We start from the raw sequence: 13,079 nt of genomic DNA on the forward strand, positions 1-13,079 counted from the left end.
TGCTCTTGCTTCAGCTTCCTGAGTGCTGGGTTTACAGGTGTGTGCCACCATGCCCAGCAAAATAAGATTAAAAAATAAAATAAAAACATGTTTCTGAGGAGCAAACCAACACTATCTCCAAAATCAGCTATATTTGAAAGTTGGTGACCTCATGCATTTAAGCCAAAGAACCTCTGCCACCTGGTACAAATAGGGGAGATTTGAAGGGGTGGATAATCAGCCAGTCTTTGAGGCTAAAGCCCAGCAACTCAGACCCTGGGTTTAGAGCAGAGTTTAGGTCGAAGCTCTGTTGACAGTTTGGGTCAGACAGTTTGCAGGTTTGCCCTGTGCATTTTAGGGTATTCAGCAGTGTCCTTGTCCAGTCACTACTAAATGCCAGTAGCACTGCCGCAGTTGTGACATCTACAAAAATTTTGAGACATAACTAAATGTGCCAACCCCCAGCTGAAAACTACTGGTTTAGAGGGGCATATATTCACACTGGCCAGACAAAGCATTTGAACTATCCTTCAGTATTTGAACCGTATTAATCTCTCATCCATGGGGTATCATCATGCATGTCATTTGTACTCTGCTATAAGTAAGTGATTTAGAATGGGGGCGGGTATTTGCCTTCACTGAAATACTGTGTTTTGGTTTTGAAGTTCTAATTTTAGGTATTTTCCCACCTGCTTTCTTGTCTGTCATTTGTAGCTGCTGTACTGAGAGATGGCAGCTGTCTCTTTACTGTCAGTTGTTGGTGTCTTCTATTTTACAACCTCTGATGTGTTGGGAAATGGAAAACAGATAATGAAATTTGTGAAAATTTTATGAGTAGAATGGATATCTTTGAGAAGAGGCTCAAGAACCTTTGCTAAGAAGGAAGTGTGTAGATTTTTATTTATTTTTATTTTTTATTTTTTTGCGGAACCGAGGATTGAACTCAGGCCCTTGCACTTGCCAGAGAAGCGCTTATTCCACTGAGCCATCTCCCCGGCCCCAATGTGTAGATTTTTGAGTCTGTCTACTTTAGGCTTTTTCTCTTGGGAGGTTTTTTTTTCTTTCTGTATTTAGGACAGGGTCTACAAGGTCTGCAGGTTCTTACTACACAGATTGGACTTGTATTGATTCTCCTGTTTTCAGCCTCCCAAGTGCTGGGATTACAGGCAAGCACCACCACACCCAATCTCCATTGCCAATTTAGTGCACCCTGTGAGTGGGGCCGGCACAGCATGCTGGGGATCGAACCCCGCCCCCTGTGTTCTGTCTTTTGCGAGTTTTTATAGCACTAGAAAACTCCTTGGGGAAAAAGAAAAACAACAACAACAACAAAAAAAAAACCAAAAAAAAAAACAAAAAAAACCAACTGGAGATTATTTATTCCAGACTTCATTTGTCACCATTGTATGGTCAAGAGTGGGTCAATCCTGTTGGCATGGTAGTACATGCCTGTAATCGCAGCACTCAGAAGATCATGGTGAGCTTGAGGTCAGCCTGGGCTCCATCATGAGTTCAAGGTCAGCCTGAGCTACATAGAGCAACTGTCTCAAAAAAGGCTTACATTTAGCTAGAAGAGAAATGTAGATAGCATGACACTGTCTTTTTATAACCTGTTTTTTTTTTTTTTTTGCCTTCCCCTTAGATGCTTTCTTCACATGTCGAAAAAATGCCCTTCTGGCGAAGAGCTCGACCCCCCAGGTAGAGGGTGACTTTGCCATGGCCCCTCGGGGCCCTGACCAGGAGGAGTGTGAGGGCCTGCTGCAGCAGTGGCGAGAAGAAGGGTCGAGCCAGGTGCTGTCAGCTGTGACAGAGGATCCTCTTGCAGATAAGGCACTAGCCCAGAGCAGCCTGGCAGTCCTGATGGATAATCCTGGAGAACAGGATGCTGCTTCAGAGGACAAGTGGTCCAGCAGACAGCTGAGTGACCTTCGGGCAGCAGAGACCCTGGAGGAACCTTTTCCTCAGGTGCTAGGGGAGGCGCTGGTGTCAGAGGTTGAGGCCCCTGTGTGGGCAGCTGTGCCTGTGCAGACAGGCTCCCAGTATGAACACTGTGCTGTCCTCCCAATGGGTGCCCTGGCTACAGAGCAGTGGGAAGAGGATCCTGCAGTGGTGGCCTGGAGCATAGCAACAGAGCCACTGCCCCAGCAAGAGATGCCCATTTGGCCATTTGAAGGCTTGGAGCAATTGCAGCCTCCTCCCATGGAAATACCATACCATGGTGAGTCTGACTACTAGCTGGGTGGCCAGAGTAGTCATCTGTCTTCAAGAGATTGTGTGGTGGGGGAGCTTGGCCACTTGTTTGTTTTCCTGTAGACTTTACAGTGTCAGGGTCAGGTCTAGAGGTCTTACAGATTACCCTGTCCAGCCTTACGGACTTACAGATGAAATAGCCCCAGTGCAGAGAAGTGGTGGGGTGTATCTCAAGTCACAGGTAGGTAGTAGAACAACAGACTCAATCCTAATTCTGATTCTTCACACTGTTGTATCTGCAGAGATGATTCAAGGGCTTTCTGGGAGTAGCATGCATTATTCATGGAAAGGTTTCAGGGTCTCCCTACTTTCTGGATAATTACTTCAGTTTTATTTGTTTACATACTGGGAGTTCATTAAAATTTGAAGAAAGTTCAGTGGCCTAAGGAGTTTTGAAAGCCACTATAAGCTGCCCCATGTTATAACTGAGTTTAGTGATCAGAAAATAAACAAGGCTGAAATTACTCTAGAAATTTCTTTAGGTTACTACAAAACACACCTAGCTGAGTAATTCTTCAGAGATTCATAGCTGTATCGAAAGTAAGAGATTGTGACACCCTTAAGTACTTTTTGAGCATGAATCAGGTGGTAGCCACTGGGTACTGGGGATGCCGTGGTAGACTGGCCAAGATGGTCTGTAGCTTGGTGGAGCATGCTGTCTACTCTGAAGAAAGTCTGTAGAGTGGCTGCTCAAATCACCAGAGAGGGATGGGTAAGAGAGATAATAGGAAAAACAAACGTCAAACTTATAATATTACTGAGTCAGGGTGGTGGTGGGGGCTTCTGGGTAATCTAGACCTGTCATGTATGGATCTCTACCATGATTATTTTTCAGAAATCTTGTGGCGAGAATGGGAGGATTTCTCCACCCAGCCAGATGCTCAGGGCCTGGAGGCAGGCGATGGCCCTCAGTTCCAGTTCACTCTGATGTCTTATAATATCCTGGCCCAAGACTTAATGCAGCAGAGCTCAGAGCTCTATCTGCATTGCCATCCGGACATCCTCAATTGGAACTATCGCTTTGCAAACCTCATGCAGGAATTCCAGCACTGGGACCCTGATGTGAGTGAAAGAGGGAAAGGGCATCTGTGCTGCTTGCTGATGGCTTTAGAGAATGACTCAATGCCATAATTCTTCAGTTGATTGCAGTCTTGCTTAAAGCTGGAGCTTATCTTCTTGGAGTCAGTGAGGTGTTTTGGCAGATGCTGAGATGTGCAGATGTACATAAAGCCCTTGCAGCATCTTTATGCAGGGAGGGAAACTCAGTGAATTAAAGGAGCATGAAAATCTAGTGCAGTTGTCTGGCCTCCTCAGCTTAAGTCCTGGTGGACATGGCTGTCTGGGTAGTCAGCTGTGCAGGAAGTTTCAGTGTGAATCTAGCTGAGATAGATCTTCACAGCTTCCGACCTACCCTGGGTGCCTATTCCAAGGAGTGGGATTCCAGCCCTCCAGAGTGATTGGTTTCCTTGTCAATTTCCCAGATCCTGTGTCTCCAGGAAGTCCAGGAAGACCATTACTGGGAACAGCTGGAGCCGGCTCTGCGAATGATGGGTACTGCAGCTTCTTGGTGCATTGGCCAGCCTTTCTGCTTCCAGCCAGCCCTCCCTGTTTTCTCCTGAACACTTCTTTCCCATATCTTAGTAAACCCTCATTCTGTCAAACCAGTGAGCTAGTTCTTTTCATGTGCGAGAAAGAAAGTGTTTTGTAGTTTTTTTTGGTGGAACCGGGGATTGTACTCAGATCCTTGGGTTTGCTAGTCAAGCGCTTATCCTACTGAGCCATCTCCCTGGCCCCTTGTTCTGTAGTTTTTAAATTAATTCTATTAACCATTTAATCTTTGAAGTAACATGTGAGGCTCAGTGTTGTTATCCTCATTTTAAAGACGATATGGAGTTCCAGAAGGGAAGTTGTGTGACTTGCTCAAAATCATAAAACTACAAAGCTAGTAGGTTATGGAGCCAGGGTTCCAACCTGCCTGACTTGGGATTCTTTGCTCTTTCTGCTTCATACCCTTCCCTCCCTCCTCCTCCCAGCCCTTCATTCATCTGGGAATCTCTGCAGGGCCTGGGAAGTAACAAGGAGAGGGGCTCCCCTTACTGAGCAGCAGGAGAGTGCCTTTAGGCACACCCCTTGGGCACTGGTTGGAAGGGCCTCAGACTTCATGGACTCATCTATTTCTTTGGTGGGGTTTTCCTTGTAGGCTTTACGTGTTTTTACAAGAGGAGGACTGGGTGTAAGATGGATGGCTGTGCTGTCTGCTACAAACCCACCAGATTCCGTCTGCTCTGTGCCAGCCCTGTGGAGTACTTCCGGCCTGGCTTGGAGCTTCTCAATCGGGACAATGTAGGCTTGGTGTTGTTGCTGCAGCCACTAGTCCCAGAAGGTCTGGGGCAAGTTTCAGTAGCCCCCCTGTGTGTGGCAAATACCCATGTCTTGTACAACCCACGACGGGGTGATGTCAAGCTGGCCCAGATGGCCATTCTCTTGGCTGAAGTGGACAAAGTGGCCAGGTTGTCAGATGGCAGCCATTGTCCCATCATTTTGTGTGGGGACTTGAATTCTGTCCCTAATTCACCTCTCTACAACTTCATCAGAGATGGAGAACTCCACTACAATGGGATGCCTGCCTGGAAGGTGAGGTGGGGGAGGGCATGGGGAGGTGGAAACACAGTGTAGGGAGAGAGTCAAGAATTGGCATCGGGTGGGTGCCACTTGTGGCAGGGACTCATTTATGCCTGTTCTGGTTCCCTCCTGGACTTTCTTAGGTTGTATAGCTTGTGCTCAAGCCCAGAAGGTAGGAATTCAGGAGTACCACTGACATACTCAAAACCTTCCAGTTTTTATCATTAATATATACTTAATTTACATATCATTGGGGGCCTGCTCAGTTCTTTAAGTGGCTGCTTCAACAAAGCAGTCAGGCTCAGGTTGCTGTGGTTCGATCCCCACAACTCAAGCCGGTCAAACCTGCCCTGAAGGCATTCGGAGCATATACAGATTTTTGCAATAACTCAAACATGGCATAAGGCAAATATGCCCTTCTTATTACCTAAATTTCCTATCCTCTTTTATAGTTAAGTACAGTAAGTCTTCTACTTATGGAGTTCCATTTTGGGAGGATGTTTGTAATCTGACAAAGTGATCTTATGCACTGCACCTGTGAATCTTATATGGTACACCTGTGAAAGTTCGCCACTCAGCTATTCATAATCTGGGGACTTACTGTAGTGACTGTTCTATCTCAGCCTCCTGAGTGCTTGGGGAGGATTACAGGCACATAGCACTGTGCTTAGCTGTAGTGACTATTCTAAGCTTGGTGGCATTCTTGCAGATTTTCTATGCTTTTTTTTTTTTTATGAGCAGAATATATTTATTGCAGGAAAGAAAGCTTCTGTCCAAGAGAGGGACAAGAGGGGGGCCCAAATGGGTAGTTCCCCCTTTCTATGCATTTACAGTGCTATCTATGTCCCTGTGGTACTAAGTTACAGTTTTCACTTACTAATCATTTACTGTGTGCCAGGTGCTGCTGTAAGCATGTCACATGTACTAGTTCACTAATTTTCACTATTCTGTCATTGCTTCCATTTTATAAATGAAGAAACTGAGGCATAGAGAAGTCAAATAATTTGCTGTAGATTATCCCAGCAGTTAGTGGTGAAGCCAGGAACTGTAATCAGGTGGTTTGGCCTCACAGCTGATATATAACTATCATTTATATTTTATAAACACAATATAGTACTTTGCAGCTTGTTTTTTACCTTCAACAATTTGCATATGGACTGAATTCCTTTTTTGTGGGTGGTGTTCTGGAGATGGAGCTCAGGACCTTGTGCTTCCCAGGCTTATGCTGCTGAGCCATCTCCCCAGCCCCTAGTTCCTTTTAACTGCTGAATATTGATAGCATAGATAGTCTGTCCATAACTTGATCAGCTTGTGCCGATTTGTCTGTCACTTAATCTTTTTTCTTCTGTTGCATCCTTACTGATCCAGCTTAACTTTTGCAGAGCGCAGTGGGGAAAGGGCAGAAAATAATTGAATTATTATTGAGTTTCTGTTTTAGTGAGTTTCCTCAAGTACCAGGAATGTCCTAATTGCCTAGAGTAGGGCTTCATCTTGCTCTAAAGGAACTACAATCAAGCTGCTCAGGAAACAGGAAAAAAGAATATGCCTCAGCCTGCCAGAGTACTGGGATTGCAGGTGTGCGCCACCGCTATTAACTTGAACCCTATTTACTTCATCTGTACTTTGGGAAAGTATTGAGAATTACATCATGTTTTGTTTTGATACATTTTAAACACATGTAAAATGTGTTTTAGTACCTGGTTCAAATGAACCAGTAATTGGTTCTGATCATTAAGGTGTTTTTTTTTTTTTTTTCAAAACCAAACTGTATACAATTATTAAATAGTCATTAAATTCTAGGTCTGTTTGATTTTAGATGACATGTTGAAAGTTTGTGCCCTTGAAGGGCAGAGGAAGTATGTCACTACTCTATGCTTATCACTGATAGAGTATCGCACATATAAGCTGGGATTCAAGTATTTGTTATTGTTAAAATGAAATAAAGGGAATCTTGCTACTACATTAGAGATATGCAGATGACTGATGTTGTCACCTGTTTCCCCCACTGCGTTCTGTCCATTTCCAGGCTGCTCATGACTTTGACCAAGGATGGTGACATGGATACGGTAAAGTGCTTTGGTACATTTCTCATTTGCTTTGAGCCTGTGGTTTCTTAATAATAGGCTGAAGATATTAGACCTTGGTCCAGAAGATTGAGAGGTCAGGGTAAACCTCTTCTTGTTGCAAGCTGAAGCTCGAGAGTTTGTATTCTTGGTGGAGAATGGTGCATATTTTTCTGAGGTGAAACCTAGGACCACACGCTTATACACCTCTGTGCTCTTTGACTCACGTCTGCCTCTCACCCCTCTTTCCTCTCTCATGGACATTTCAGTTGTGTCAAGTAAAAAACAAATGTTTTTAAGTAGCTCCTTATTTTTAACCTTCCCTTCAGACTTATATGTGGCTTGCTTATGCTGTGCATATAGTGTGTGATTATATGTGTTTGTATTTTTCCATGTGTCCCAAAACGTGGGCATGGTTTTCTATCTCGTTTTCGAGATTCCCAGCCTGCCTTTTCCTTGTAGGTATCTGGACAGGAAGACTTCTCCCATCAGCTTTACCAACGGAAGTTGCAGGCCCCACTGTGGCCCAGCTCCCTGGGCATCAATGATTGTTGTCAGTACATCAGTTCCTGTTGCACCAAGAGATCAGGTAAGACATAGTACACTGTCTGTTGGCCATGTCTTCATGCCCCTTTTGAGAGAAAAACTTGCTCCTCAAAGACAAGAGAAAGTGTAATCTCCTTAATTCTTAGTAAATTCCTGTGTTTCTCATTGTCTTCTCTGTATAGGCCACCCAGTGAAATGAACAAGTTTAAATGATAGCTTTTGGAGAAATCTTGTGTCTTCACAGCCAGACAGAAGATCTCAGCATGTGGTTGCTTTTTCTTTTTCACACTGGCTTTTCTTGGTTTACAGAGAGACGTAAGTATGGCCGAGACTTCTTGCTGCGCTTCCGCTTCTGTAGCATCGCTTGTCAGCGACCAGTAGGATTGGTTCTCATGGAAGGAGTGACAGACACTAAGCCAGGTAATAAGAACTAAGCTTGTTTTCTTTTCTTTTTTTTTTGTGGGACCAGGGATTGAACTCAGACCATTGCGCTTGCCAGGGAAGTGCTTATTCTACTGAGCCACCTCCCTGGCCCCTAAGCTTGTTTTCTTGGTCCTCGTTCTTCCTCACCCCTGACCTTATCAGTTCTGCTGTTTCTTAGTCTTTTCCAAATATAATTCTTAGAGATCAGCTTCTGGTAATTAGTACACAAGAAGGAAAGTGAATTGAGTTCTGAGGTCTACATATGCATGGATGTGTAGTGCAATAAGAGCACTGGACCATGAATAGAGGGATTTGTTCTAATGGTGTTTGTAAATAGGATATCATGTCCGCATGTTGTACAGCAATTAACCACTAGGAAGAATGTATGCAATGTGTTAATTATTGAAACTGTCCTACCAATTTGATTTGAAACTGTCTCATTGCTATTTGTTTCTCAATAAAATTATGGGGGGAAAAAAAAAGCACTGGACCAGAAATCAAGAGACCTGGGTTCTTACCAGCTCCGACCTTGACTAAGGCACTTACCATTTTTAGGCTTAGCCTGCTATTAATTAGCATACGGTATTTGGTATACAGTATTTCTAAGGGAAAAGATACAGTTACAGTGCTTCAGAAGTCAGAAGGCTGGAGTGAACCTGCATATAGTAAGGAGGACTTCCAGGGGGGATGTAGCAGAGTATTCTTGATACTCTTCCTTTATCTTGGAAGCTAACTCAGTAACAGAGGATGGAAAACATAGAAATGTGAGCTCCATCTTTGAAGGTATCTCAGACTGTCAGCCACAACACAGGCTGCAAGAAGCTCGGGACAGTGTGCCTGTGCAGGAGGAAGTACAGAGAAACTCCTGTGGGGGCGTGTGGGGCTTGGACGGAATCAATAGAGCACTGTGCCCCAGGTGAGGAGGAGTCTGAAGCACGTTACTAATGGTAGTGCATAGGTTGTACTGGGAAAGTCTCTGGACCATTTTGATTCTGTTTGGGTAGAAGTAAAGATTCAAAGTCCCACACATAGACCTGTATCATAAGGAAATTTCTGTCATTTGGAATGTATGCCCAATCCTTTTACAAAAACTTCTTACAAATAGTTCTCACAGAAAAACCTCAGCAAATTCAAAGATGGTTGTCCAGAAGGAACAGTGTACAGAATCTATATGGAACCTTTATTAAAATACTATAAAAGGGCTGGGGAGATGGCTCAGTGGAATAAGCGCTTCCCTGGCAAGTGCAAGGATCTGAGTTCAATCCCTGGTTACGCAAAAAAAAAAAAAAGCTATAAAAATAAAGGAATAAATGAGGGGGCACATAAAGAATATATATATTTTTGTGTTTTTGAGACAGGATCTCACTATGCAGTTCAAGGCTGACCTTGAGGTCACTTTGTAGCACAGGATAGTCTTAAACTCAAAATGATCCTCCAGCCTCAGCCTTCCTGCATGCTGGGACTACAAGTGTGTGCCACCATGCCTGGCAAAAAAAAAAAAAACCTTTTAGAGATAAAGTTGTTGCCATATAGCATGTGGAAATTATTTTTCCATGGATGAAAAAGAATTTCTTAAAAAGAATATAAAAGAAGAATATAAAACATGAAGTACCTTTTTATAAAATCAGTAAAGCACGTAGCATGATATCAGAAGATGAGATATAATATGTGAAATTCAGAAAGAAATGGAATAAAAAAGAGTAGCCCACACCTGTAATTCTGCCTACTCAGGAACCTGAGACATAAGAATTGCATGCTTGCCTCTTCCGGGTGCGGTGTCTGGAGGCTTTCGTAATGGTCCAGCGCCTAACCTACTGTCATAGGCTTTCCTGTAACACTGCCTCTAACAAAACTAGGCTGTCCCGAACCCAGGGAATAGAATTGTTTACCTCTATACCAAGAAGGTTGGGAAGGCCCCCAAATCTGCATGTAGTGTGTGCCCAGGCAGACTTCAAGGGATTCGAGTTGTGTGGCCTAAAGTTCTTATGAAATTATCTAAAACGAAGAAGCACATCAGCAGGGATTACGGGGGTTCCATATGTGCCAAGTGTGTCCGCAATAGGATCAAGCACGCTTTCCTTATTGAAGAGCAGAAAATTGTGGTGAAAGTGTTGAAGGCACAAGCACAGGGTCAGAACGCTCAATACAACATGAAGCTGTTGCAGTAATAAAAGATGGAAAGGCTAAAAAAAAAGAATTGCATACTTGAGGCCACCCTGGAAACTTAGTGAGACTTGTTTTCAAAAAACAAAAACAAAATGGGCCTTGTATCCAGTCCCTGGGTTCAGTCCCTGGATTCAATCCCTTGTACTACAGTAAATATACAGTAGGATTGAAGACATAATTAGGAAGCACAAGGAAGAATAGATACTGCTGAAAATGGGACAGAGGCCAGGAAATCAGGAAAAAAAAAAAAAAGCAAAATGGAAAAGGACTAGTGAGAAAATGAAAGGTAAAAGATTTAACGTCACATGCTTGAAGTTCACAAAGAAGAGCAACATAATATTGCAAGAAATACTTTTCTAGATTTCTCTAAAATGAAAAGATCTAAATTTTCAGATTGGGAGGACATACATGTTTCAGGTAAAAATTTGAAAGGGGAATCATCACTAAGAGTTCCTAGTGAAGCTGCTACAAGTCAAAGATGAAAGAATCCTTTGGGGAGTTGAACCAAAATGCTTTGCTACTTTTTTTTTTTTTAATGTGTTTAGTACAGGTTCTCACTACATAGATTGGACTCATAGTGATCCTTCTGATTTCAGCCTCCCAAGTGCAAGGATTACAGGCATGTACCACCACATCCAGTCTCAATCACAGTCTCAGAGCGCCTTGGGGGGTGGGGCCAGCAGGTCCTGGCCCTAGCGGGATAAAACCTGGTTCCTATGTCTGCCTAAGCAGACACTTTAATTTGCTGAGCTATCAGGCTGGCATTTTTCTTTTCTTTCTTTCTTTCTTTTTTTTTTTTTTAAATAGGGTCTCATTATGCAGTTCAGGCTGGCACAGACTCACCACGATCCTCCTGCCTCAGCCTTCCAAGTGCTGGGTTTACAGATGTGTACCATACCTGGTCTTTGCTACTTTAAAGCATAATTATAATCAGGTTGGCTTCAGACTTCTTAATTTTGATTTTTACCACCAAAAGTTGGACCAGAGCGTCAAGGAAAAAAGGTATAGCCTAAGATTTTATACCTAACACCCCTTTTGGTAGAAACTAATACAGGAATAAAAGGCAATCAAACAGTGGCTAGGATAGTATAATAAAGGGCCTGGTGGTAAGCAGTGAATTTGTTTGTCTTACAGAGATTTAATTTCAGTTGATGTTTTGCGTAGAGCAGTGAACATTTCAGTGGCTCATTTTTTTAATTGCATAGCTTCAGTATTATCACAGCTGTTCCATGAACAGTAATAATAGTAATTGCTGCCATGTATGGAGCTACTAGCATGTGCCAGGAACTGAGACAAATACTTTTATCAGTTATCAGTTAGACTCAGCCAGGGGAGCAGTGGTGCATTGTTTTTGTTTTTGTTTTTGTCTTTTTGAGACAGGGTCTCACTGTGCAGGTCAGTCTGATGTTGAACTCACTTTGCAGCCCATGCTGAACTTCAACTCACAGCGAGTCTCCTGCCTGAGCCTCACGAGTGCTGGCATTACAGGCGTGCGCCACTATACCTAGCCTTGGTGCAGTGTTTTAAGACTACGAAATCCTAAAGCTAAACAATTACACAACCCCTCATAGAAAATTTTATATTAAGAATAGGATAAAAAAAAAGCAGTGCTTTACTTGATACTTTTAATCTTAACAATAAAATCAAACCAAGGACTTTTTTTTTTTAAAACAAGGACAATTTATCTACATATTGTCTCTTTATGAGTAAAGGGTACTTCCTGCATACGGGTCACCTGACCATCCCAGGCTGTAAGATGTCAGAATCACTAAAAAACTTCATCGCAATCAAAGATGCCTTGAAGAAGCATTTGGCATGGCAGCTGTGGTGGCTGGCCTTCCTCATGCACTCCTGGAAGTACACGCTGGACTACCTGAGTAACACCATGGAGTCGGCGCTACAGTACGAGAAGTTCATGAACGAGTTTTTTCCTAAATGTTAAAGACATCCTTCGTGCTCCTATTGACGTCACTGGGCAGTTTGAGAAGTGGGAAGATGAAGAAGCAGAGCTGAATAAGAACTTTTATGAGAAGAAGATGGCAGTACACAAAGCCCTCTGTGATAATGTTGATACCTGCACAGTCATGGAGGAAATGTGGACCTTGGTCAGTCAGTGCAACTTCTATATTGCGGTCCGCAAGGCTGTGCAGAGGCAGTCCGCAAGGCTGTGCAGAGGAGGCCCAACCGGGCTCTGCTAGAAAGCATTGCCCTGTACCTCACCTGCATGCTAAAGATCTTTGGCACCATCGAAGAGGAAAGTTCCCTGGGGTTCCCTATTGGAGGGCCTGGGACCAGCCTAAATCTCGAGTCCACAGTCAGGTCCTACCTGCAGGTACTGTCAGAATTCAGGGAAGGTGTACAGAAGATTACCCAGGAGAAAAATGTCCCTGAGGTCCTGCAGCTCAGTGATGCCCTCCGGGATGACATCCTGCCCGATCTCGGGGTGCGGTTTGAAGACCATGAAGGACTGCCAACGGTGGTGAAGCTAGTGGATACCCTACTGAAAGAGAGGGACGAGAAGAAAAGGGTAGAAGAAGAGGAGGAAGAAGGAAGAAGCTACCAGGAGAAAACAAGAGCAAGAGGCAGCAAAGTTGGCCAACATGAAGATTCCACCCAGTGAAATGTTCTTGTCAGAAAGTGACAAGTATTCCAAGTTTGATGAAAATGGCCTACCTACGCATGACACCGAGGGCAAGCTGAGCAAGGGGCAGGCCAAGAAGCTGAGGAAGCTGTTCGAAGCCCAGGAGAAACTCCACAAGGATGGTTCAGAACAGAAGCCTCCAGTTATGAGGTACAAGGCTGCCCCCAAACCTGGGTATTCTGGACTGAGGACCTCTGCCTGTTGACAGCATCCTGTGCTCCCATCATGTTTACAGCTGTCTTTGGACCTGAACTGAGAGCTGCATCCGTACAGATACATGTCATCATCACTCTGAGACATTTTATTTATTTTTTATTTTATTTTATTTTTTTAAATTTTTATTTATTTATTTTAAATATTTATTTTTATTTATTACATTTATTTATTGT

At 43.5% G+C, this 13,079-nt stretch overlaps 1 protein-coding gene and 1 pseudogene across 2 annotated transcripts in view; both read left to right on the forward strand.

Moving 5' to 3' along the window:
* Positions 1-13,079, forward strand: part of Angel1 (angel homolog 1) — a 25,293-nt gene that overhangs the window by 1,339 nt on the left and 10,875 nt on the right. For both annotated transcript variants that reach the window (XM_004624731.3, XM_023702306.1), the window contains exons 2-7: positions 1,622-2,197; positions 3,065-3,291; positions 3,711-3,780; positions 4,430-4,863; positions 7,377-7,503; positions 7,770-7,880. In XM_004624731.3, the coding sequence (XP_004624788.1) occupies positions 1,622-2,197; positions 3,065-3,291; positions 3,711-3,780; positions 4,430-4,863; positions 7,377-7,503; positions 7,770-7,880 (1,545 nt within the window). The remainder of the gene's footprint in view (positions 1-1,621; positions 2,198-3,064; positions 3,292-3,710; positions 3,781-4,429; positions 4,864-7,376; positions 7,504-7,769; positions 7,881-13,079) is intronic.
* Positions 9,678-10,051, forward strand: LOC105743454 (annotated as a pseudogene).

Source organism: Octodon degus, unplaced genomic scaffold (assembly GCF_000260255.1).
Source record: "Octodon degus isolate 3935 unplaced genomic scaffold, OctDeg1.0 scaffold00007, whole genome shotgun sequence".
Lineage (NCBI taxonomy): Eukaryota > Metazoa > Chordata > Mammalia > Rodentia > Octodontidae > Octodon > Octodon degus.